The 27,223-nt window shown below is 40.2% G+C and overlaps 3 protein-coding genes across 6 annotated transcripts in view; all 3 read right to left on the bottom strand.

Annotated features, from left to right (window-relative positions):
* On the bottom strand, window positions 1–6,404 carry f8a (coagulation factor VIII associated). Its single transcript, XM_020597151.1, has 12 exons — window positions 6,282–6,404; window positions 5,770–5,816; window positions 5,565–5,637; window positions 3,110–3,269; window positions 2,921–2,989; window positions 2,683–2,803; window positions 2,477–2,569; window positions 2,178–2,242; window positions 1,553–1,634; window positions 1,038–1,084; window positions 595–650; window positions 1–478 (listed from the first exon to the last, which is right to left on the bottom strand). The coding sequence occupies exons 1-12, from the start codon at window positions 6,395–6,397 to the stop codon at window positions 397–399; spliced, it is 1,011 nt and encodes a 336-aa protein (XP_020452807.1). The 5' UTR covers window positions 6,398–6,404; the 3' UTR covers window positions 1–396.
* A 181-nt stretch (window positions 6,405–6,585) lies between these two features.
* nfam1 (NFAT activating protein with ITAM motif 1) lies at window positions 6,586–16,459 on the bottom strand. 2 transcript variants are annotated; one of them, XM_020597152.1, is made up of 7 exons: window positions 16,426–16,459; window positions 10,312–10,544; window positions 9,611–9,880; window positions 8,155–8,279; window positions 7,278–7,391; window positions 7,044–7,154; window positions 6,586–6,947 (listed from the first exon to the last, which is right to left on the bottom strand). In XM_020597152.1, the coding sequence occupies exons 2-7, from the start codon at window positions 10,370–10,372 to the stop codon at window positions 6,885–6,887; spliced, it is 744 nt and encodes a 247-aa protein (XP_020452808.1). In that variant the 5' UTR covers window positions 10,373–10,544; window positions 16,426–16,459; the 3' UTR covers window positions 6,586–6,884. The 2 variants fall into 2 exon arrangements, with proteins under 2 accessions (XP_020452808.1, XP_020452809.1); XM_020597153.1 differs by having other exon boundaries at window positions 9,821–9,880; window positions 16,426–16,456.
* A 4,122-nt stretch (window positions 16,460–20,581) lies between these two features.
* The window catches only part of grin2bb (glutamate receptor, ionotropic, N-methyl D-aspartate 2B, genome duplicate b), a 68,308-nt gene continuing 61,666 nt past the window's right edge, over window positions 20,582–27,223 (bottom strand). Inside the window, exons 14-15 of one of the 3 annotated variants that reach the window (XM_020597149.1) lie at window positions 25,478–26,477; window positions 20,582–24,484 (exon numbers count right to left, since the gene is read on the bottom strand). In XM_020597149.1, coding sequence (XP_020452805.1) covers window positions 24,081–24,484; window positions 25,478–26,477 — 1,404 coding nt within the window. In that variant the 3' untranslated portion in view covers window positions 20,582–24,080. Of the gene's footprint in view, window positions 26,478–27,223 lie in introns of all 3 variants that reach the window. The other 2 variants (XM_020597150.1, XM_020597148.1) reach the window with 2 other exon arrangements.

Here is a 27,223-nt window from a genome sequence, read left to right as displayed (position 1 = left end):
TAACAAGGAATTTGTTTAATCTCAAACTTCTGTAAATACAACAAAATCCAAAACACTCACTTGTCCAGCTTTGTAGTGTTCACTTGGATAAGAGCAAACAACTTGATTAAAATCATTTAACTTTAATGTTAGCATCCAGACAAACATCATCACATCAAGCTAATAAAGGATAACATACTTCCTAGAAAATGCGGTTGGATTTTCTCAAATTTCTAAATCTGACTTTGCTTAATGTGGGAACATTTTTTGAATTGCATGTTTTCTCTGAGTTTAAGTTACAACATGAAAGTTTTGAAAACCACATTTCATCAGGCCTTACAACAGACCAAGCCATAAACAGGAATGTTCTATTATATAACTTATTGTTCCTGGAGTAAATGAGGAAAAACTGGACCACTAAATGCCTTGGCCAGATGGCATGATGCGCTCCTGAACCACCAGGTGGAGAAGGTGATTCTGCTCAGCGGTCAGAAACGGCCTGAGGGGGCGGAATGTACAAATGCACGATCAATACAGAGAATTAAGACTGAAAAGGAACAAAAATGCTGCTCAGTCCCCATTACACAACATAAATAACCACTGTCGAATGCTCACCATAGCTCTGTCTGAAGAGACTTGAGAGACTCTGTGTCTTTCTCCTGACACGCCATCTGCAAAACAGATTCACTGTTACACACTGGACCAATAAAACCATAGCTGCAAAGTCAGATGACCTCGACAAGCCAAGTCAAATGTTTCTCTCTTAAAAACCCATTCAATAACATGGATTCTGCTCATCCATAGCTTTTTATTATGAGTATTTAAGTGGAGAACAAGCAGTTCAGATCTGTGAATATCAACCAGCTCGCATGAACAAGATACAGACCTAACAACACAACACTGCTGCAAATGCTGCCAAAAAAATTCCCTCCAGTGGCAAAGAAGATAAACTCCAGCACATTTATAATTGTCATGTGAATGCCATCGCTTTTCCTTTATGAGGCAGCAGGATCAGGAAATCCTGAGAACTCAACAAGTATGTGGATGATGAAACTCACCACAACTGACTGCAGCAGCAGGAAAACATTCTCAGGCAGGAAGGTCACTGACAGAGAAGACAAGAACCGTGTTTACGTGTTAAAATAAACATCACTCACAGGATTTATAATCCATTTCCATTTCACCAAGAGCTATACCCGTGTATCCCTGAGGACTGTGGGGCCGCTGGAGCCAATCCCAGATAACGCTGGGAGAAAGGTGGGGTGGAGCCAGGACAGGTCGCCAGTCTAGCACAGCACTGACATGCAGAGACAGACAACCACTCACACTCACACCTATGGGCAATTTAGAGTCACCAATTAACCTACCCTGCATGTCTCTGGCCTGTGGAAGGAAACCCAGCAGGCACAGGGAGAACAGGCACACTGCACACAAAAAGGCCCACTAAGCTGGCTGGCAGGTTAAAAGTCAGAGCCTTCTTGTTGTGTGCTAGATATATAATGAAAAAGAATATATATTTCATACTATGTTTTTCCCCCTTTAAGATAGTATTTAAATGCTGAGGTGCATGTACCTTGGCTGTGAGGGTCAAAGGACTCCCATGCATATCTTTCCAGGGTCTGTGCGTGTTCTGGTAACAGCTTTTGAGGCGGAGGCTGCACAGGAAAAGGAAAAGGTTGGACTATTTATGTGCTGCTGCGCCAGCAATCATCCCCCCTCCCACCCAAGACTTAAGATAAGTACTATACTATGTAGGAAAAACAATCAGTAATGTGATGCAATATTGCAATATTTTCTGCTGCATTGCCGATGTGGAAGGTTTTATTCTTTTAATGCTTAAAATCTGAATCCTTTCTGGAAATTCCCCCTTTATCTGGCTGATAACTGATACTGAAATACTGGCAGGTCATCATATTGCAATGTATCTGTTGTACAAATAAAAATACTCTGCACAGGGTACACAATGTTTCATCACAACTACCTACAGAAACCTGTTCAAAATAAAGATTTTCATAAGTAATTACAGAACTAGACCGAGTCATACTTTATAAAATATCATTTTCCCTAGAACTAGACTGAGTCAGACTTTATAAAAGATCATTTTCCCTTTATCAGGGCATATTTCCACTTCAGATACTGTGATATAAATGGGTTTCTCACAATATCTTGTGTTTCCATAAGACAATCGACAGGCCTACCTCAAGCAACATCAGCAGTAATACTCTGGAGATCTCACATTTTGCCACAATGTCCAGAAATGCACCTTGGAGAATTTTTGGGAAACGAAGACAGATGAGCGGATTTCCAGTTGACATGATCAAATAAAAAGCAGTAATGATATTAAAACAGGAAGTGAGACACTGATTTGTGTCTACGTTTGTTTAAACATTCCAATTTTCATCCCAAGTATCAAAACTCTTTATGTGCCCTTTTCTTTTTTTTTTTCTTTTTTTTTTTAAAAAGATGCCACCGCTTTCTGAAACATCATTTTACTCACCCACTGGGGTGCTGGTGCCAGGCAGCTGCAGTCCCCTCTCCTGGCACATCAGCTGCATCTCTGTGAACACTGACAAAGCACCATCATAGTCACCTGCAAAACATGAGAGATCTCAGCTCCAACTACAGAAAAAGTCAAAGCATATATAGGCAAAAAGAACATGCACCAGCAACATAATCAGATGAGAATACACAGACCAAACTTACGGGTGATAATTTTACACGTGGCCATTTCTCCCATTGACAGCAGCGCTTCAATCGGCATCTGCGTTTGCAGTTCTGCAGCCCTCTGAAAATGAACAATAGCCTCTCCTGGTCTGTTAATCTCCTGTTGAAGTCAGAGCAGGAGCTGAGATCAATATCTCAGATGAAATATATAAACTTCAGGCAAAATCAAGTGAATCCATCTTATAGGACAGCTTGAAGCTCTGATGCAAAGCTTTACCTTGAGTGCATTGCCAACTTCTAGACACAGGCTGGCTGCCATCATAGGCTGGTTCATTTCAATGTACACCTGCAATTGCATACACGACAAATAATACAAATATGCACTGAATGTAGTACTACTTTTACTTTCCAGATATTTTAGAGTGTAAGTGTTGCTTCAAGCACTAAAATGAGAAACCACAAGTACCTTGATGGCAAAGCTGTAGCAATTGAGTGCAGCCTGAAGGTGTTCATCAAAGCCTGGGGCCTGCAGGGCCCTGGTCTCCTTCTCAGATGAGAGAAAAAGGCGGGCAGCTTCGGTTAATGCCAGGGCCTCCCCAGGAGCGTTAAAAAGTGTCTGCTCACATCTGCAGTCAAGACATTCAGGATGTGTAACAACAGGTGCACCCCAGACAAATCAACAGTAGACATGACATCATGATGAATGACACAGGCCCTCGCTGACAGATACATTTCTTTATCGTTGTTTTTGTGTGAAACATAACGATAGTGTTTTGCATAACACCTAGCCATTTGAAAATACAATTACAGTGCAATAAAAATACATCTAATAATGTCCATATAAATAGATATATCTGTAATTAAAATCCAACAACTGCAGAATAAAAGCTAATTCCATTACAAAACTGATTCTTAAAGTGCAGTAATGCTCATGCTCTGGTTCAACAGTCTTATTGGTGAGGGGGGAAAAAAAAACTGTTCCTCAAAGGTGTGGTCCTCGAAGAAATGCTCCTGTATCTCCTTCCTAAAAGCATAAGGGAGAACAGACTGTGGGAGGGGTGAGATGTATCCTTTGTGATATTCCCTCCTCAACAGATTGTAGATGTCCAGCAGAGATGGCAGCGGTGCACCAATGATGTTCTCCGCTGTAGGCACAAGCCGTCCAAGTCTGTCTGTCCTCTGCTCTGTTGTTCCCGAACCAGGAGATGATGCAGTTGGTCAGGATACTTTCTATGGTACCATGGTAAAAAAAACAGTCATGGTTGAAGTGGGGAGGTCCACTTTATTCAGTGTAGGGAGGAGATGGAGGGACTGTTCAGCCTTCTCGATGATGGCTGTAGTCATCTCTCCAAAGGTTACTAGTCAAATGAAACCCACATTCTCAACAACAGAACCAGAGAAAACTAGTGGGGGGTGATGGCATGGATTAACTCATCTGAAGTCAACTATCATCTCCTTAGTTTTTTCTGTGTTGAGAACGAGGTGGTGTTATTTACACCAAGTTGTCAGCTGTTCCACCTCCCTCTTGTATGCCGACTCATCTTTGTTGCTGATGAGGCCTACAACTGTAGTATCATCTGTGAACTTTATGACGTGGTTAGATTAGTAATTAATAGTAGTATATTGTCTGGCCCAGCAGCCTTCCGGGGGTTAATTCTAGAGAACACCCTCTTCACACTATCAGCTGACAGCTGAAGTATCTGGTTGATGGATTTTGATGGGATCCTCTGTTCCCTCCTATTGTTGGTGGCCTCAGACCAGGGATACAATGTTTTGAGGTTGTCTGGTAGGGAGGGATCCTTACAGTCTGCTTTTGTGTTGGGCCTGAAGCTTGTCACTATCTGGAATCCCTGCGACAAGCACGACTGTCTTCTGTCTCACTCTGGGTCCGTATACAGGAGTTAGCCTAACAGACAGATGATTAGCAACACCTCTGTCGCCCTGTGGTGGTTTATGGTGAGGGACAGGAGTAACTAATCATCACTCACTGCATTGCATCTTTATGAGATGATCTGATTATTAAATCAACTTGACTCTAGAGCAGTCTGCTGAGGCTAGTTGATTTTTTTTTTTATTTAATACACAGTAGCAAGATTTCTCAAACTTTATAACAAACATAATATGATAAGGTGAATGGGGTGGAGAACTGTTGCTTCAATAATACATTCTTCATCAAACTGTAATAATTTTGAGTGTTTCAAAGCCTAGTACAATACTGTAATTCCAATTTTTGTAAGAATAAAAAAAAAATCTGATCAGTGGTGACATTTCATACAGTATTTGTAACAGAAACACCACTTCAACTGACTTTCCAAAAGACAACTTCATGCAGTAATTCCACATTGAGACATTACATTTTTCAGGGGCAGGTCATAAGAAATAAATATTTCATGTAGTTTCACCTTGTACTCAGCACGAATGAAACTATTTTTTTTTTTTAAATGTGTTTAGGAGGTTGAGGTGAAACACTTTCAAACTGTACACAGTGATTAACATTTAGACAAATGACATTACATGACCATTACTTGAGGAATCTTTCATGATGTGAAGTATGTGGACAACTGAACATTAAACCACCATGTAATTTTTCCTCGTTCCATCTGCTCTCTCCATGCGGTGTTTTAAGTGCTACTGTCTGCCACTCAAACCTAGTGCTTAACAGCTGGCAAAGAATGATTTCGTAAGTACTGACTTAGCAGGTGCCTAAACTTTTGCCCATGCCACAATTAATGTTGACTGTTCCCCCCTCTGTCTTAAGGTCATGAAATAAAAAGCAACACTGCATCAACATTTTCAGTGTTTGTTTGTTGCTGTTGATTTACTAAAAAGAACAGCATATGTCATGTGCTGAGGAGTGACCAAACTTTTGCAAGCAGGCTTATGAGTATACAGTTTGTCTTAAGTGGGAAGTGTCCTCTCACCGAGCCATGGCCAGGTTACAGAAGGCAGCATACTGCAGGCAGTCCTGCTGCTTTAGCTCTTTGGCTAGTTGGCCTGAAAGAACGGGGGGAAAGGCATATCAGAGGTCAAAGGTTTAATGTCACATTCTTCCACAGGGGGAAAACAAGAGAAAGTTCACTGTGTACTGTAAAGTTACAGCAACCATGGGTTGATAACATAACTTACCAAACTGCTCACTTGCCTCTGCTACATTTGGCTTCCGAAGAAAACGTCTATGATTAAAAGCAAACAAAACAAAATACAAATCTGTCCATTTTCCTAAATTTCATAATCAACCAGTTCTATCAGTCTAGCACAAGTCAACCTTAAATAACAGAAGAATGATTTTGATCAAGCTGTGTAATGTTAGTACTGATTACGTTTAGCTAGCTCACCTAGTGAGCTGTCAAATAACGGCATGACACCTCCGCTATCTTTGTCCCATACGCTTTGCCTAAACAATTCAACTCTATAAAGACATTTAAAGATTACACCAACATATATCCACACAAAGACAGAGCTAGCGTTATGTCAAACAGGCTAGCTAAAGTTACATGACACTGAAATTAACGATAGGCTAACGTTAGCTAATCTTATTAGCACTAGGTGGAAACTTATCCGTAGCATTCATGCCGAGTAACGTTACGCTAATCCTGATATTCAGTCCTCCTTTGAAATAACATAAGTCAAAGCCTTACTTTTTCAGTTTATTTGACACAGCACGATATCTCGTTAGAAAATCACTCTCTGCAGCCATTGTAACAGTAGGAAAACAAAACAAACCCGGAAGTCCAACTGAGAGGAGCATTGGCATTGGCTCGTAGAATCCGGATCTCACAATTTCATTGGTCACCGCAGGCAATAGGCGGAGCTTACAACAAGAGAACTACCCATATGGAGAAATAAAAGAGCTATGCAAAAGTCGTGTTTTCTAGTCAGAAATTCTGAGGTGGTGCTTACTTACACTTTGTATTCCATACTCCATTTCATTTTAGAGGGAAATACAGCGTTTTTTTATTTTTTTTATTTCAGTACACATTTTCTCCAGTACATTTATTTGACTGCTATAGTTGCAAAGTAAAAAGTCATATTACTCATATTCATAATGCAACCTCACAACAGTAGAATTTATTCCACTGCAACAACAAACAACAAAATTAAAATGCTGCTTTCATATGATTTTTAAAGAACCTAAATACCTTTCCTGTTGCTTGTAACAGGTGGCAATGGCACAGCAAAGCAAACTTGGACCACCTCACCTACTAATATAAGTATCATATTCAGCTGAGTTTATTTATGGTTCAAAAGTTCTCATAGACAGACTCCAACATGCCTTCATCCTGGTGTTGTGCGGTTTGCACCTTCTGTGGAGGAAGTAGAAGACAGGTCACCAAATGTATGTTTTATTGTTTTCTACTGATAACAGAAAATGCAACAAAGCACCTTATGTTCATACTGACTGTTTTATGTGGTTCCTTTTTCTCAGGTTTAGCTTGCTCTTGGTCTGGCTCTATGTTGGCAGCTGAGTGATCCAGCACATCATAAATGGATGCAGGCCGAGGCTCTAGGCTCTGAGAGAATTTCTCATATCAGTTTCCAAGAAATGTACTTATGAATGCAGGGACAATGGTGGAAAATACAGTTAAATTCAATGTAATGTGTCTGTCAACATACTGATCAGTACAGGTGCTTACAGCATAGATAGATGGAGATGGAACTGTTTTTACATCTTCCTCCACTGCTCTCTCTTCCCTTTCTTCATTGTTCTGCTTTCTTTTCTTGCCAGTTTCACCACATTTGGTGATCAGCTTTTTCCAGAAATCATGATTTATCAAAAGAAAGAATAGTGACATAAATAAGAATAAGGCATATGGGAATTTTCTTATGCATTTACCCCCAAGCAGCTTCCTTTGCCTAGATTTGTGAGCTAATTATTAAATTCTTGAAATTTATTCTCTGTACCAGATAATCTGTAGGTCTATCTTTAGACTTCAGCCATGACAACAACACAGTTACTGACAGGATGAGGTAACTGTTGTGAGGCTGAAATCCAAATAGAAAATTTTCCTGATGCTTAGTTGCTGGTACAAAAATATTTCACTTATCTTTCTTACAAAAAAAGGTTTGATTTTGGTTTGTGGTGGCTGCTGTTTTAAAAGAGGCTTGATGACTGCAAGGTAATGGGAGAACCACTGGATGATAAAGAACTACTGGCTGTAAAAACATGGCAAACTGAAATCTGTGCAGGTTTCATTCTGAAAATGTGTTTGATTAAATAATGTTTAATAAAATTCTAACATGAAATACTGTATGTTATCTTAATTAGCCCAATCTCTGAGGTGATCTGCTGCTTGACCCAGATGTAACTTTGGGTAACAACTACTTATTATTTTCTCAGTTGATTTTTATTTTTTTTATTAAAAAATGTCAGAAAATAGTGAAAAATGCTCAAAACATATCCTATGGTAGTATTTCCTAATTGCTTGCTGTGTCTAACCAGTGGTTCTTTTGACACTATTGTAACACCCTGTTTCTTAATATCTGCCCAGTCATGAGCAGCACACATCTTACCCAATGTCCTCTGAAGACATACACTGACCCGACCACACTGAAAAGAAGCAGTATACCAGTGAAGACAGCCACTGTGATGAATTTTGCTTTATCCGAAATTTTCTCCATATCCCTGTAGCCTTTATCTGGAAAATACACATTGTTCAATGTCAGTCTGAGCAGGGAATGCATAATAACTGGACAGCAGAGCTAGACTGATAAATTCCACATTTGTGAAGCAACTAGTACATTAGCTAAAGGTGTTTAAGACCAGTGGACTTTTCAGCATAATGTCAGCATTGGTATTAGTCCACTAATGTCTTATGGCATTGACAGTGGTTCCCAACTTGGGGGTCAGGACTCTTCATGGGATCCCAGAATATATTCAAGTGATCACAAAGTGTTAAAGCAGTATGACAGAAAAACACATCCCTGTTAAACAAAAATCAAGTTTATTTTTCAGACTTTTCTCAGGAGTTTTGCTTTTTTCTTGTGGTAAAGGCTACTGGATACTTTCACTTTTATGTGTAAAAATTCACTGGAGACAAACAAATCAAACAGCTAATCAATGAACCAGTGTTGTGTAAATAATGAACTTGCACCTTTCTCCAGCAACTTAACTGACTTTGTGCCTATTAGCATTTTGTTTGTATGTTTGCATCTATGATCTCAGAGGGACGAGGGACCCCAGAAACTATAATAATAATAATAATAATAATAATAATAATAATAATAATCTCCTCCTCAAGACATTAGTTTACACCTGTGGCTAAAAGTGTCAGTATGCTTCAGCCAAAGTGATCTGTGGATGTTGAGTTGTATCTCAACCCTCTTGCACCTGCACTTACAGTATCTGACACTGGTACTGGAGGAGCTTTCTCTGACCATCTCTGTAATGTTCTGAAAATTACTGTCTGGCATTCATACCCATAAGCAGGGTCATAAGCAGGGTCTGAACAAACCTTTCAGATTCAATCAGACACAATTATATCTGTTGCTATGTGTGTTCAACCGAGTTAATGAATGCTTTTGAAAATATTGTCCAAAAGTGTGCACTGTTGTCCCAGTTTGAACCATTACGGTCTTCCACATTCTAGTTTTTCACTGTCTTTGAATATAGCTCCTTTTAACAGCTATAAGCACTTTTACCTTCAGGCATGGTTGGACAAAACACCAATGGTTTGTTCGGAGTATACTGACACCTCAATCCTCTTGTCCCACTACAACATTACATTTAGTAATTCTTCATTATACAGCTACAACTGGACATTCATTTCAAGCAGACATAAGTGATAAAATCTGGGAACCACTGCCCTGCACAATAAAGTTTCTGTTTGGTTATGTGCTCCATAAAAATCATTAAATGCTATATAGACTGTGTATGTTATTATACTGAAGAAATGAAAACAATCTGTTTCACAAGTTTGTTTTAGATATAATACTTTACTGCTACTTCGCTGTCCTAAACATTACTTACCTCTTATTCGAAGAAACCAGTACACTTTGTCTTCTTTATAGTTACAATAATATTCACCTGAACTGTTCAGGTTTTTTATCACCAAAGTCAGGTTATATTTTTTTGCCTTGGCAGCAGGCAAATCAAATGTACGACTATATATCTTTTTGTTGAAAGGATCAGTGCATGTCAGCTTGTCTCCACTTTGGTTTGCTGGTTTGGTCAAGTCACCTTTAATAGTGAGATTTTCGCCTCTGAAGGCCACAAAGACGGTGTTTTCCAGGGATAATTCTGTAAGGGGACATAGCATAAAGGTTAACATTTGAGTTTCTGTGATTATTTGATTTATCAGTAAGTCAGTCAACAGATTAAGTATGCAACTATGCTGAAGATTAAGTAATTATTTAAGTCCTTATCAAGCAAAAACATTTAAGGGGTCCATTTTCTCAAATCTGTGGATTTGCTGCTTTTCCCCTCTTTTATATAATTTACAGACTAAATAATTAATCAGTTAATCACAAAATAAACAATATATTATCTCATAATGAAAATAATTATTAGTTGCACAATAAAGAGACATATTTTTACATCTTTGACTGCAAATAATTCAAGAATCACATAAGTGATAGAGAAGGGTTTTAAGACATTATAATAATCAATGAGTGCTCATACAACTTGTCTGTCAGATATATGTTTGTAAGAAGATGATCTGGACGACTTACTTGGTGTTCCCATTCCTGTGCATACACAAGGGATGAAAAATGCAAATATCCAAGTCAACATGATTTGGTGGGTGCTTGTAGTCGTCTTCTTTGGTGTTTTTTTTCCTGCGTATCTACTTGGTGCTTCTCAGTTTATACTGGTACATAAACTGCAGTGCTGGGTTTCCTGTTTTTGGTAAAGCCACTTCCCCAAAATGTAAGATATCCGTTTTTCTGAAGACCCATTGGAGACACTAAAGAGCCCAGAGCACAAATAAAAAAAGAGTTTATTACTCTGATACATGACATTAAAGATTACAAACTGAAAACACTGGACACCAAAAGGACAAATCCACAGCTAAACACACATATAGTGACAAGGCCACGGTTTGCTTTATTGGTGTGTTTAGATGGAGTGTTTCTGGCTCCACTAGAGTGTGACATCAGCCTCTGAATGAGAAGTGAAGTGCAATGTTGACTTCCCTCCACAGTGAGACAGTGTAGGAGAAATAAATGTATGAGCCACAAGTGCACACCCGGTCATGTGGTATCTATAAGATGAAAAAAATGTGTGTGTGAGAGAGAGAGAGAGAGAGAGAGAGAGAGAGAGAGAGAGAGAGAGAGAGAGAGAGAGAGAGAGAGAAAGAGGGTGGAATTCAGCTGAAGGTGACAAATTGCTTGCTGTTAATGTGAACCAGCTGTGGAAGGCAGTGTGAACTCTTCACCACAATAACTGTGCTGAATTTTTCTCTGTGGCTGCCAGGAGAGGTGTGCAGATGCTTAAGTGCAGCTGTCATGATTGTTTAACCCCAACTGACTGTTCTTTCCTTTCTTTTTTGCCTCATTCCTTCTCTCTGCCTCTTTTTTCACCATTTGGTGTCCAACTCTTACCTCATCCCAGCCACAGCATGAAAACAGACAGAGAATGAACTGGAATAACATCTGGACACCAGTCAAAGAATCGTTCACTGTATTTTATATCCTGTCTCCTACACTCCCTACCTCTCCTCCTTCCCGGGGAGTAGAAGATACAGTGTTTTTACAAAAACAAACAGATTAGCACTAGTCTATGAAGTATACTGTATGTAATGGAGTAGAAGTATACGGTAGCTTAAAATGGACATTTCAATGTAAAGTTCAATAACTTAAAATTAAGCACAGGACTGCAGTAAATGAACCACCTCCCTAAACTATATAAGGTTAAAAGTATACAAAGTAAAAAGTAGCTTTGCCTCATTCTGCTATAACATTAATGTACAGCTTACATGTTAATGCATCACTAACAATGATTTAGTTACTGTATATAATATAATGCTGAAAGGGGACATTGTACATACTGACCTTTTGTACTTCTGATAAATGAAGAACATGTTGTTACCAGTACTTCCTTATTTTACTTATGTAAACATTGAAATCCATTCACATGTAATCTTATTGGAATAGTTTTATAATGTGCTGCAGTGATACTTCTTTTTGTAAATACTTATTCCACCACAGGTGGAAGTATTTCAAGTATTTGAAGTAAATGTATTTAAAATGCAGATAGTCAGTTTCAGAGTGTGTGCTCTGCATAACATGTTCTTCTCATATTATTAGTTATTTAAGTAGCATTTTATTGCTGTACCTGTTCTATAAAGGACATAAAGAGACACAAAGGACAGGAAATAAAGGTAATAATAATAAATTATTATGTGCCACACATCTGGCAGGAGCTGGATGTGACAATGTGTGTGTGTTTGTACACATGCACATCTTTATTATAGTGTGTACACCAATTTTTTTTTTTAAATGCCATCATTGTAAGGACATTTTAGCCAGTTCTCAAAACTCCAAAGAGCATTTTTGGAGGGCTACACAAATACTAATTTGTGTGTGTGAGAGAGAAAAGAGAGAGAGAGGGAGAGGGGGGGTGTGTGCTGGTGGTGTAAAGATACTACAGCTCTACAGAAATGAAAAGGTTTTAAAAGAGGCTCATCACTGGACCTGCAACGCTCTCTTTCTAATTATCTTACAGCTGCCAGCGTGGAGAGAGCATCAGCGAAGTTGAGAGAGATTAGAGAAGAAGTATTAGGAAGAGGGCAGTGACACAGTGAAGACACGGGAGAAGCAAAGGCATCTGTTATTCTGACTGCATCAGAGAAAGAGTGAAACAGCATCATCACTATCATCACGTCAGCTCGTGAGTATCGGTGCATTTACTAATTTTTCCAAAACAGTTTTTAGAGTTTAATATTTTGTGTGTGTTTGCAAAGTTACTACAACAAAACACAAACACAATCACTGTAGCGAAGGGACACTTTGCTTTGTGGCTTCATGGTTTGAGGTTGCTGCCAGATGTGAAACAAGCTGTGTAAAGTTATTGTTCAGCAAACCTTCACTGCACGTTTGATCAGCCTGATATTGTCTGAAAACACTTATAATACCTCTACAATGAGTCATGGGCTTATTGGACACTGCAATACTGCTCTTTTTTCATTCCTTGTCCTGTTTTCTGGGCAGTCTGCCTTTACAACTTCTTTCGTTTTTTCCACTCAGACCTAAAGTCTTTTATTTAAACTTCCTTTGTATTGCCAGAATGGATTGTCTCTTCTCATAACAAACACACACAGATCCAACTCTCAAAGAGCAAGTGATTAAAGTTTAGTCAATGTTACAAGATTTTTCAAGTTAGACAAGGTTTTGTGTCACAACCAGATCGGTTATAAACCCTCAGAAAGTAAACTAAAGTCTCTACATGGGTAGGCTAACAAATAAAATAAAGAACAGACAACTGACCAGAAAACCAGGAGGAAAACAAAGTGTCCAAACACTCCTGAAATCAACAACACAACAGGTGAGGTCACAGTCTGGTGGACAGACAGGTTGACAGGAAAACAGGCAGGAGATACTATAGATGCTTTTATGTGGAGACCATGGCAGGGAATGAAAGCTGACTGCTGGCATAAATACTGAGTGGTTGATTAAACAAATAGCAAGCAGGTTGAGTGAGGGTAGAGCTGGGCAGAGCGGGAATTGAACAAGTGGGGAAAGAGACAAAGAAGCTGGGTCTAAACTGACAGAGAAAACATGTGGCAGAGACAAAACAGAGACTGGGATCCTGACAAGAACAGAAATATATACAGTAGTAACATAAAAGGAAATACCTTATTAAAATGAAAGTACCTCAGATTTGTAAGCAAGACCAGTATGTGAGCAAAAAAAAAGTACAGACAGTGGTGGAAAACATATTTAGACTATAAAAGCAGCAAAATCATGCAAATAGTTCAGTTTCTAAATGTCTTTGTATATGAATCATATCGTTAATAATAGGTGTACTTTGAAAGTACAAATGAATAAAATACAAAATACAGAACTACAGAAGTATTAGCAACCAAATGTATTTAAAGTATTTTTTGTAAAAGTAGTCTTTACCATACTTTATACAGCCTACTATGTTTGGTAATGTACCTGCTGATAATTTCGCCCACTGGACACAGATGTGTGCGCACATCTGCATGCTGCCACGCTTTAAACTGATGGAAGCTGTCAGTTTTCTGGTCTGCGCTCATGAAGCCTGGGTTTCATCAAGTCTTTTATTTCCATCTCCCACTCATTCTGCCTTTTATCCATCTCTTCTGGATTAAAATAAATATGTAGGAAACTGTATCTGATCATTTTCAACAGAAGACACACAGGGATTTGTTTTTTCCCTTTCCCCCCTCTCTCTTTCTTTTTCTTTGTAAGGGGGGTGTCTGTCTGCTTATCATGGCCCCAGCCTCTCCATTTATGCTACTGATGGTGGTTGCCATGGCAACCGGGGCCCTTGCAGCCAGCGAGGAGAATGAACTGGATTATGGATACTGGAACTACAGAGATGGAGGTAAATCATAAGCCCCTATCTGAGCCCTAACGTTTTCGAAATATGTGGCCTGTAAATCTTTGCGTAACAAAATATTTGAAGACGTGAATTATAAGAGTTATTTCTTGGTGAACTGAATGAAATGCCCCAGTTTAGGAAACTCTGCAGAGACAAGAAAACTATTTGGAGCACTGTGACTAGAACACATGTGCTTCTTTGATTTTCATGATTCACTCAGGCTGATTCTTCTTTTTTTTTTTTTTTTTATACTGTAAATGGAATCCTGATGGTGTTACGTGTTCATTTCAGCCGACAATGTGAATGTGGCCACGGTGCGCAGTGTGACCAGAGTGTTAGATGCCTGGGGAAAACGTATCTTTAGTGAGATCCGGACAATGCTGCACTCACAGCCCAGCACACTGTTGCCTGACTACTCCAGGTAATCTTTAGCACCAGTATCATCCTCTGACTTCACCTTTATTACACTGTCAGGGCAGCCTTTTGGTTTATCACACTAAAGACATTTCTGGCACTCTTACACAATTTCATGGTTCCAGTTACTTTTCCATTACTTTTAGTTTGAGCTGTTTTAAATATAACAGATCTTTTAGTTCATCCAAATTCTCCATTGCACTGAAGTTAAACCAAAACAGTTTTACTTGTTTTTATCCAACTACATTTTTTTTTTACAGTTTACTTTTCTCCACTTGTGTTTTTGTTTCTATTTTAAAATCTTTTATTAGCACAAACTTACCCTGCAGTCTGTCACATTTTAGCAATGGTACTGCAAGTCAGCTTAGTAAGCGATGAACCAACATCTAATTTTTACATGTAGCTACTATTGAGGTCTTGCCCTCGATATGTTTTCTGGGTGATTTTCATTACAGATGAACAGACTGAACTTTTTCCTCTCCAGATTCCAACACTTCAACTCAGAGCATCTGAGTCATGGAGACATTTATAGCTTCATATTTACCAGAGCCAGAGAGCGATATTGATCTTTTCTCAGCAAGGACAAAAATAAACATGTATCCCAAAATGTCAAACTATTTTTCAAGCCTTTATAGTTTTAAGCCAACTTAAACAAAAAGCCTTCAAAGAGCTCTGAAAAAATCCAAACAGCTGTGATCGAAAGCACTGATGATGATCATAAGACAAGCTCAGCTCATGAAGTGGACAAGCAGCCATTCTCTCAGCAGTTTAAAGTGAAAGGATGATTTTCAACACTAATGTCAACTAATGTGTCATAAATGCTTGTGCACTGTTTTCAAGTAGCAACTATGATCCGTTTTCTGTAGTGTTTTTAAAATCAGTTTTGCTGTGAACAAATCTGCAGTGTTTTTCATTAACATTTCTCCTTGCATGCGTTCCAGTTGGTCAGTTTGGGAGTACAGCACAATCTAGTCCCATGTTTACATTTTTAATCCTGACATCTTGGATATTTACATTTTTAAAGTTTAATTCTTCTTTTTCAGCATTGTAAAGGAAAAAATCTAAAGACAATATTTAAAAGTATTTTATTGGTATGAAACTTCTTCTGCTTGGCTTAACAGGTGTAATCAACATATAAAATGAAAATGGTTCATTTTACATATTTGCAACCTCACCCTGCATGTTTATATTACAAAGATACTGTTCGGAAGAACAGAAGGTGGTCTCTCATGTTAATTTATCAACATCACTTCATAAAATGTAAAATAAAATTTTAAAAAAAGTATTTTAAAATGTAAAAATAATGTATTTTATATGTAGGTCTTTCCAATGTACATTAAAAAAAAGTTTTAACATGCATTTTTTATGAAAAACGAGTGCATTATCCACATTGAACCATAATCTGTGAGAGGTAAAGAACACCATTGCACTAAATAGTGACTGAAATGGTTAGTAATGGTAAAATTAACCCAGGAACATCACTGCCGTTCCTGAGACATGAACATAACAGGTGGGTTAAATTAACAAAAGAATATGATGCCAGTGAAATGAAACAGCCTTGCAATATTACTTTCTCAGTTTCTCATGTCGAGGGTTTAATGACCTGCAGACTGTGACATTACAGGTTGTAAAACTTCATAGAGAAAGTTTCACACAGTGATGAGAAAATAATATATAATAAATAAAATAACCACTCCAGATTCAGCTACCCGGGTGCTGATGACATTGTCATGCAGCAGCGTGCAGTGTGACAGCTGAGTGAATGAAAATGTTCCCTGCTTGTTCGCTGTTGTGTGAATGGTTTTTAGCCGACACATACAGCGTCATGATCTTTGTTGTGCCCTGGTAAATGAGTGACTAGTTACCAGAACTCGAACCTCCTCTCTTCGTCCTGCAGAGTGCGCCCTCTGTCTGAGTCCGTGAACGACCTGTTCAGAGAAGTCTCCCTGCTGCATCGACGCATCACTGAGCTCTCTCATCGCCTAGCAACGCTGGAACCGTTCCTCCATCACCATGGCTACCGGGACGATGGGAAGGAGGAGGTGGGAGGCAGCCGGGCTGTGACACCTCAAAGCTTGAGAGGGGAGGTGACGAGCTTGGCCCGCTACACCCCAAGGACGGTAGTGACGGCTGGCCCATCGAGGGGGAGTCGGGTGATGAGGAGGAACCGGGTCAGAGTCCTAAAGAACGACAGGGAGAAGCTAGTTCTGAGTGAGAGATAGAGACATAGACAGAGACCAGGAGGTGGAGGAGTGAGAAAGGTTTTTCTGCAAATATTATAAAATGTATGAAATCCATCTATAAACTCTATAGGAATGATGCTTTGTAATAATCAATAGATAAAGTATTTCTTTAATAAACTCTTCGATTAGCCCAATTTCATTGTTTGGGTCTTAATGTCAGACTTAATTCAAAGTCTTCAGACACTCATCTTCTTCCTCAATACTAAAAACCTGAATTAGTTTTTTAACCAACACCACATTCATTTCTAGGGAACAGTAGCTACAGTAAGAATGTATATTTTTACAAGCTTAAATTGTGATGACTGAAAACAACAGTGTGCAAAAACATTCACAACACAAACTTATGTGTTTGGGACACATCTCATGGCCTTCATCATTTACTTCTCATAGAGATGGTTTCTTTTTCTTTTCATACTGGCACATAAGCAAATGTGAAGTGTGAATATTAATTAAATAATTTGGATGTTCTGGTCTGAACAAGTGAGCACTGGTTTTGTCCTGTTGTCCCGACTGACGTGAAAAATAAAGTAGCTATTGGTAAAGATGACATTGTAAATAAATACAGGCTTTGAGAGAAAATATATAAAGAAAGATGGGTAAAAATGACCTGAAATACATTACTGTGTGGTTCTTTAAAGCAGCAGCCAAGAAGCCAAAGGGGTTTCTGATTTCTCAGCTCTTAATGCAAATATAACTAATGTATCCCACTCTAATGCCATCAACCTGCTGCTGATTTATGTTTTTGTACCGTAAGTGGTAGTGTTTTATGTATATTCAACTGTATTTCTTGGGTTTGGTTTTTATAATGTATTGATTCATAAAACAAACAAAAATTTAACAAACTACCATTTGTGAAAACTCTAGTTATTATAAATTGGAGAGTGAGAGAGTTAAAAAAAACAAACACTTTCTGTGCCCTCAGTGCAAGACTACGCCATAACCTAAACTTTAAGTTCACAGTGCATTTTCCTGTATTATCTACAGTATTGATTGTGTTTCTTATAAAAGAAAGGATCACATGTCAATCTTAAAATAACATTGGCATGACTGCATGTGAATTGAAGGGGTTATTCGTCATTGTAATGACCAATAACTGTAATATGTTCTTCCTGTAGAGACATCCTGAGTGATTTCAGTGGATCTGATAGGGGACAAAATCCACAGCTCCCATTTTGTACAAAAATGGTAAAACTTCATTTAATAGGTTTGTAAACTATATATTTATCTCCAAATAAGCTTCTGTCAGCAATCCTATTATTTCTGTAATTTGTACCAAACTACACTAACAGTCAAAAGTTTGTCTTCCAATTCAATAGGAAAGTGTTCAAGCTTGACTGGAAATGTTCAAGACATTATTAGGAAACAGCAGTAAAATAAAGTCTGAAGTTAATCAGTCTGAGTTAAACAAATCAAATGGATTTCATTCAAAGTAGCAAAGTTTAAGACTAAAGTGATTGATGTACATACTGTATTGTCAGTTTTTGGTTTAAGACAGACATGAAAAATCTTAACCATCCTTTAAACCCCAGTAATAAAAAGAACTGATGGGAAAATATATGATAAAATTCCAGAAAAGGCCCATATTCCCAGCTACTGTGCATCATGTCCTAGCCTATATCCAATTACCAGAGGATGCTGTGCTGTTGCCACAGGGTGTCAGTGCTCACCCGCTGCCACATTCTGACTTCACACTGATTCATGGAGGCTTGCTCTTTTGTCTTTGCTCAGATGAAGCCAGGAACAGTTCTCGTGTGCGCAGCAGTGGGGGCCCATTATCTGCTCACATAATTATACCATTTGTTTGCTTATTGTAATTGTGTGTGTGTCGATGGTGTGGGCACAGGCATCAAACTTCATGCCTTCATTAAAACTTTGCCAAGTGTTTCTACAACAACCAGTTTCTCTCCTCTTTTACAACTTCACTTGTCATCCGCACCACACGCCGCAGTGTGGCATGTTCCTCCTCTATTGTTTCTCCACACTTCCTCTCATGTTCGACCTGCGTCTGCACACTCACCACTTGCTTACCCTTTTGTTTCCCTGTGTCCCCTGCATGGGTTTCATCCCCCCACCCCTTTCTTTCCATACTGTAATATGCACTTCAACCACCACCCCTCACCCTGACCGTCTTTATTCCTCCTCCCGCTCCTTCTTTTTCTCTCTTCTCTCTACACTGCTTTGTGTGGGTGATAAGCTTGGGCTGTACTTTCCATTTCCGTATGGCACTGTCGATACATTGTTGCATCCAATCCAGTTAGGATGCCGTGGGAATACTGTATGAATCTCTGTCTCTCTTTCTACACCCCTCCTCACCCCTCCGCCCTCCCCATCTCTGGAAAAAGAGCCAGTTGCTAGGTAACAGTTAATTGTCAAGAAGTAGTTACATGTGTTGCAATGCATCCTGAGGTTGTTGGGTTGGTGTAGGGAGAGACGAGCAGAACAGATGGCTATAGAGTGCAGAAAATAGTAAAGACTAGAGTGTGTTTTTTTAAGAAGCATAAGATGAAACTTATTAAAAGGTTATTTCTACCTCCTCACTTTGCTCTGCATCAGCATCCGGCTTGCAGATTCTCCCACCAAATCTGTACACAAGGCATCTGTACATTTTCCGCCCTGTCGGTTTCCTTAAATAACTCCTGTTGCTGGACGAGGCTTTCAGAGTAAAGACGAAGTCTGAGGTTGATTGAGGGGCTTTGATCTCTGCTGCCTGCTTCAGTTTGCATCATGTCTTGTTTTTCCTAAATATATCTCTCATCCACATTTTTATTCTCATGCCCCATCAATTTTTGGTCTATAAAAACACTTGTCCAGTATGGCTGGAAACATCAATCTCACATGATGACAGTCTTTTCTCTGAGAAGACAGAGAGGAACAAATGATGACACTTATCTGCAGCCACTATGTCCGAACCATAAATGATCTATGGGAAATAATAATATGATCTGTCACAATATGTTCCTGATGCATTAAGTGTCAAACATAAACACATGACAGAAGTCCTGTTGTTGTCTGCCAACCTGTAAACACAAAGGGCAAAATAAATAAATAATAATAAAAAAAAGCTGGTATAAAATAAAAAGACAAATACATTTGAGATTTCTTATTTTTTTATTAATACTCAACACTTTTATTCCAAAGAGACAGAAGAATAATATTTCTCAGCACGTATTTTCACATTTACTGTGTTTAATCTCGTTTTCAATATTACTAAATATTCAATCAAATTTGAAATACTCTCTTCACACAAGTAATTTCTCTCCATACAAAAAAAAAATGCAAGGGTGAACTAGATTTTTGTTCTATGTACATTTTTCACAATCTGTACAGCTCAGGAATGGAGTTGTTCGATCTTCTGTGGCAAAACACAAAACCAGAAGATTCAGCCAAAGAAGAAGAAAGAAAGAAAGAACCTCGGTTAAAATGCAACAAATCATTTACTGTGCTTTTTGTGTACCGATTGAAGATGAAGCTTTATCATTTTTCCTTTGGGAAAACAACTGTATCAGCTGATCTTTGACCAAATCAAATAGGAAATAAAAAGACATCAACTAACCCTGACTTATTAAATGTGCACACTGTCTGTGTAATAATAAATGATTGCACATATCCTGGCCTGAAGTCATTACAAAAGCAATTTTGCAAGGGGACCTTCGAATCAACGTTTTATCCCAAAGAAGTCTCTTCTCACCTGTTTTGTACAGTTTTTATCAAAAGTCCATGAGTGTGAGGTAAAGTATTTACATACAGTTTTTATAATACATGTACAATAAACAGTTATCTCTCTCACACACACGCTGCCTCTCTTCCATATGAACACACAGAGGTAATCAAGCGTGTGTATTCAGGCACATAGAATGACAAAAACAATTAAATGTACTGAAATATAGTAAAAAAAAACAAAACAAAACAAAAAAAAAAACAGGAAAATTAGTTAAATTAAAAAAGGCTTCGTTAGTGACAATGAATGTTTTAACCTTGTTAAAAACATTTACACAAACTATCAAGAAAATTTATCTGTGTAAAACATTAACAGAAAAAAGAAACGGTTTCTATCCTAATGAAAATTTCTCATCAATTTACCCTTACTTATCTGAATAGAACCGAAATTTAGACTGTTAGATTGGTGTCTTCTCTTGCACAAACAAACACACACACACGCACACACCTACAGTACCACATGGATCATCAGTACCAATGAAACTGATAAAACTCCTAATAATGTTCAATAACACCCAATGTTTGGGCTAAAAGTTAAGATTAGAAAACAGAAATGAAGAAAAAAATTAAGAGTATACATGCAAAGTCCTTACAAACACTAGAGAGCCCCTGGTATCATACATACTGACTTGTCAACCAAGAGAAGGAAAGTCTTCTGGAGTTTTGACTGGAATGTACAACAAACTAAATATTAAATCCATTCAGTCAGGTTGTGCTTACATATTAAAATTTGGCTTGGCAATAAGGTCTGAAGTCAAGTAAAAATTACAATAGGTAACTGAAAATGGAGAAAAGGTGTCTTAGTGATATTTCAATGATAGAGAGGGCTGTGAATTGCAAAAATAACATTTGTGGGCAGAGATGGCCTGTGGATCTGATGTTGCAGACCGGGGAGCCACATTTGATCAAAATAACTGCTAGAGTACATCAATAACTTTTAGGGTGCCGTTTACTTTTGTTTGCCATTTCTATCTGCAGCTGACACTATCCACACTGGACCTTGGACGTGAAAACCTTTTTTTTCTTAATCAAAATCTCAGGATGTGAAATGGATTATGGTCTGGTGGAGGCAGAAATCAAGGTTGCAGCACAAAGTGAAATTATTTTGTATGTTCTGTTTGGTAAAAAGGTTTGAGCAACACAGTGGGAGAAATGATGGTGGAGTGCACACAGGGATAGATTATTATCCAGGCTTTTCTGTTAGCACCACCAGACAAAAAGTGGAGATGATTAATACCACTTTTAAATGTGTGCCATAAATACGTCAGGAGATGGTTATCTTAGTACAAAGACTGAAAACAAGGGGAAACAGGGAGCATGCCTCTCTGGTCAGAGTCTTCTAACCAGCACCCCTGAAACTCCTAGAAATGTGCAAACATGTGTGGTTTGTGGTTTTACTGACTATTTCCAGTCACAAAAAAGCCTGTAAATAACCTCCATGAAACCACATGCTATTTTCACACTTGAACAAACAAGACCTAACATGTTAATTAGTGAACTTAAGAGGTGCTGCTGGTTCGATTTTGTTACACTTGGATAAAGCCGGGCTAGCTGGGGTTTTTTTAAACCAATTTCCAGGCTTTATGCAAAGCTAAGCTAAGCTAACTGGCTGCTGGAAGCAGCTTAATCATTAAGAAACAGACATAGGACTGATATTGATCTTCTCATCTAATCTTGGCAAGAAAGCTCATAAGCTTATCTCCAAAAATGTTGGACTATTCCTTTACATAAACAGTGGGAGCACTATAAAATGGGTAGATTGTGTTAGTGTACATTTTTAACTGTCTACCCCATTTCAAAGGTGTAAACGCTTGTTTCTATACATGATGGCTAATAAAGGTGAGCAATGTAAATGATGATTGTAATTCCAAGACTAAGGGATGATTATCTAGGATGGGGTACAAGACTGGCTGAAATTACGAGCCTGCTGCGGTTTCCCACTAAACCAGCAGAATAAAAATGTTAAACACTTCTCCCATCACTCACATGTGGCCATCCAATACAGCCGGCAGGGCTTGTAGCTGTAATGATGAGATAATTAACATACCAGGCTGCTCATCCCAGCAAAGAAGTCTCACTCAGAGTCCATTATGTTCCTGTCCTCAACGGCAGAACTGTCACGGCCAGTTGAGTCACGCCCAATAAAACACATATTTAACGGGTAGTTGGATTCTGGGTGAGCAGTGTTGAAGCTTGTTGAGCTTTTCAGTACATGATTTAAACGAAACTGACTTGTAGTTTGATTAAGTGTGAATTTTTTTATATTTTACTTCTAAAGCATGTTTTTTTCACATACAGCAGCAAGCAAGGCTATGTCATACTTGAGTTTTGGAGGAATAGGAATGTATATTTATCATGGCACTGTGGTTTTAACCCTTGTAATACTGCTACAGGGATCTTTAACTGCTTGGGGGGGGGGGTTGTAGAAGAATTTACAGCATGCTTTCTCTACTGCAACAATTTACGTTTTACGTTGTATCATAACATCTGTTAAATGCCGAAAAGCCTGTTATGCTCATAAAACACTATTCTCACAACAGATGTCTTCGGATGTATTTTCATTCAAATCAGCTGACTAATTGTTCACAGGTGGATCCGTCTACCAACAGAAGAGATCTCGTCTCCTCTTGTGAAAATCAGTATTAATCCTTTAAGGCACATCCAGCTCAAAATGTGAGACCTGTTTGTTACTGCTGAGCAGAGAAAACCAGAGGAAATGGCAAATCAGTATGATGATATTTCTTCTGCAGCTGAAAAAAAAAACCTTCTTTGCAAATTTATAAGTACAAAAAATGTACTCCGCAAGTCATGCCTTTCACATACACTTCACAGCACTCAAAAATAGAAAAGTTAAATTAAAAAAATCAAACAGAGAATTAATAGCAAAGAAGAGTCCAAATTACAGGAACCCAAAAAAAGATCCATATTGACAACTGGTGTACCAGTCTCCTGTAATATGGGGAAGATACGAATTAACATCATACAAATATGTAACATGAACAATTTCAAGAAATAAAATTTAAAAACAATCCAAACCAATCAGCATAAAACACTAGAATAATGTTCAATAATATTAACATTATCAACAATTATTATTAGATTACCCTGTTACAGAAGTGCTGACTTCTCATTCGTGATTGTATTTCTGTTGCTAAACGAAATGCTTGTTTTGGTGTTAAAGGAACTGCAGGAGGGAGGAAAAGACAATGACCGTGTGAAGAGAGCAAAGACTGGAGATTTGATTTCACCCCACGCCCCCACCCCCACTATCTTTCTCTGAGCATCAGAGCAGCACAAGAATCCTCTCTTCTCATTAAAAAAGTCGTCTACCGCCAGACTTCACCACAGCTCATCCTGCAGTGGACTCTGTGCATCATCATAATTCTTTTGATTTGGTGGAGGGAGAACAGTACCCACAGTTTCGTGGCTCCTCATTCTCTTCACACACAGAGGTCACTGGCCTGTGCTGTTCCTCTTTTGTCTTCTGTACGTTCCTCTCCATCGTTCTCTTTTCTTCACCCACTTCTATCTTCTCTTTATTTCTTCCTCCATCTTCAACCTCAAACATCTGACTCAATGCTGGAGAGCTTTTCATAAACGTGTCCATTGCTGGCACCGTTGAAGGGTCTCTGTCCCTGCCCCAAACCTAACGTGTCCCTGCCACCAGGCAGTAGCTTGCTGACCCCGTGGTGGTTCCCCATGGGCACCCCCACCCCACCCAGGCACAGCTCACTGGGGTACCTGGGGCCCACATTGGACATCACCCCAGTTGTGGCGGATGCAGGCAAATAGGAAGTCGCTCCCATGGAGCTGCGGAAGTCCCCTCCTCCTCGGTTGTTGTTGAGAAGTTGCTGCTGCTGCTGTTGTGGCATCTGTGGCTTTTTGATGTAGTACGGTTTGGCACCGTGTAATAGACACTGGTCATCACCGAAGGTTGGGATGAAGGGGTTCTGGTTCACCTTATCTGGGTAGAGAGATTTAGACAAGGAGTAAGTCCCAGCCCCTCTGCTACCACCACCACCACCACCACCACCACCACAGCCCCCACCTCCCATCATAGCTTTATCTCTGTCCCTCAAGTCTCTCTCGCCCACCGATCGCCGATGCAACCCACCTTCACCTCCACGGAACAAACTGAAAGAGGAGCCAGCTTTTGCCCTGTCCCCGCCTATTCCTCCAAACATGGGAGACTCCCTTTCACCTGAATACCTCTCAAACATGTGAGCATAAGGGCTGGGGCCCTCCATGAAGCGGTCTTTGTCTTTCAAGCTCACACTTCGGGGCTGGACAAACTGCCCCCCAGTGCCACCGCCAACCCCTCCCATGCGGCCTGATCCCTCCCTCTGCAGATCCACAAATGTGTCATACGAATGTTGCCTACATAACACCCTCCCACCTGGCCCCAGCTTCCTGCGCTGTGCCTGAGTTTGTGTTTGACTGGGTCCTACACTACTCTTCCCGCCAGTCAACACCATGTTATTATCCTCGCTGATGTTGTACAGGTTGCTTGGCTGGATTTTACAGGAGTCACAGCGTTTGCAGGTAGCAGAGCTGGGGCGACTGCTAGTCCCCCCTGCTCCGCTAGCTGGGCATGTGCCACCTCCTTCTACACTTCCACTGTGGTGACACACACTGCGGCAGTTACGACACTCCCAGTCCCCACCTGGTATGCCCCCCCCTCCCAGCCCAGATACCCCTTTCTCCCAGCAGGTGTGGGCCTGCTGCCCTGAGCCCAGCACACCTTTACATTCAGGCTTCATGACTTTACCTTTGAGGAAGTCTTCCACAGGTACTAAGCTTTTACAGATACCACCACCACTACCACTGCCCACACCGCTTCCTCCACTTCCACCCTCTTTTTCCCATTTGGCCTTGCCCTCCATGGAACGGAACTGGTCCGCATAGAAATCCCTCAGGTTCTCTTTGTCTTTGCGGAATAAGTAAGGTGAAGAATTACCCCCTCCTCCTCCTCCCCTCTTCCGCTCCAGGGGAGGTGAGACCGTGCGGTGCGCCAGGGGCCCGTGAGGGAAGTGGTGGTGGACGGTGTGGTGGTGGGGTCTCCTCCTGAAGCCGCTCAGCTCTATCTCGTCCTGCTCCCGTCTGCACTTGGCTGAGGCTGGCCTCTTTTTCAGGCTGTCCCTGTACTGCTTACACCGCTTGTTGTTGCCCTCCAGGTTTCCGTAGGTGACAGTATGCGTGGAGATATCTGAGACATCAGAGCGAATGTTCCCATCGTCACCCCCGGAGCCTCCCCCACCCCCACCACAGTACCTGTCATGACCCCCGATGAGCCCCGTGCTGGATGCGCCTCCTTTGAAAGAAAACCTGCCATACACATTGCTTCCCTTGAACCCACCCTGGTTGGACTCCGTAGGGGTGTGGCCAGCAATCAGGTCAAATTTACTGGTATTCCTGTGAGTCATGGAGGGGCGGGGCTGGGTGGTGAAGATGGGTGCTACCCCTCCCCCTAAACTGTCACAGTCGAACATGCCCCCCTCCAATGAGCTAGCACTGCCTAAGCTACGCGGCCTATTAGGCGGGGGGCCGGACATACCCAGAGCCGGGTGGTGGTGCAGGTAATGGTCCTGGTACAGGTTGCTGTCCTTCAGGGGCAAGTTACCAAAAGTCCTCTCCACCTCGCTGATGTAGTCACTGAACATGTTGTCCTCTGGCAGGTAGGGCGGTGCCGACTTGCAGTCTCTGGGGTGACCCACCAGGCTGCGCCGGTGCTCCTGGATATCATAAATAGCCGACTCACGACTACTGTGGCTGTATTCCAGGGCAGCATGTGGAGAGCCATTAATGCCTGGGACGGCGGTCATGTCCTTGGCAGTGCGGAGCAACCGCAGGATGTTGGAGTGGGTGTTGTTCATGTTCTTCTTAATGGTGGATGAAGGTGAATCTGCGGTTGACTTGTTTTCCTCAATTTGTACCCCATGGATGCAACTGTAGATACCCTAGAGTGTGAACATTATAAGAAAAGGGAGGCAGAAAGAGAAAGAGAAAGAGAAGGTGAGACAGGCCATGGGAGGAAGAAAGAAGAAGAGTGAGAGTGGTAAAGTATGAGGCCCAGGTAAGAGGAAAACAACAATGTGTGGCACTGGGAAATTGTCAGGGAGTAATCCCAATTGCCTTATTTGACTTTTTTGCTTCTCAATCCTCATTTGACCCAGTCCACCATCTTTTTTTTTTTAAATTTTTTTATGATAATCACTTTGTTTGGGCCTGTATGTTGCACATACAAGGAATTTGTTTCCAGTACAGAACCAAGGCAGCCATCTGTGGCACCAACTCACACTGATGGCTTTAGCCAAGTTGGGGTTCAGCGTCTTGCCCATGGACACTTCGACATGTGGACTGCAGACACCGTGATTCAAACCTCCAACCTTTTGGTTGGGAGACAACCGCTCTACCCCAGAACCACAGTCACTGCTAAAAGGTGCGCCACTGCCAAAACCCAGGATCAAACCAGGAACCTTTAGATGTTCAATCTAACACTCTCCCTGCTGAGCTATTTTGACGCAGAGTATTACAGATGAACATGGTGGAAAGAATTGAGAGGAAAACCTCGTTGGCGGCCTTGAAGCCTCTTGAAGGATGTCCGTGCCATGAGAAGCGAGCACAGAGGGAGTGTGGAAGCTGCCAGGAGGAAACATGAGTCAGGATACAAGAGACCATCCTTCATAGAACTCTTTTATGGACC

This window comes from Monopterus albus, unplaced genomic scaffold (assembly GCF_001952655.1).
Source record: "Monopterus albus unplaced genomic scaffold, M_albus_1.0 scaffold32.1, whole genome shotgun sequence".
Classification (NCBI taxonomy): Eukaryota; Metazoa; Chordata; class Actinopteri; order Synbranchiformes; family Synbranchidae; genus Monopterus; species Monopterus albus.
Note: the sequence above shows the minus strand (reverse complement) of the source record. Positions and strands in the feature narration are given on the sequence as shown.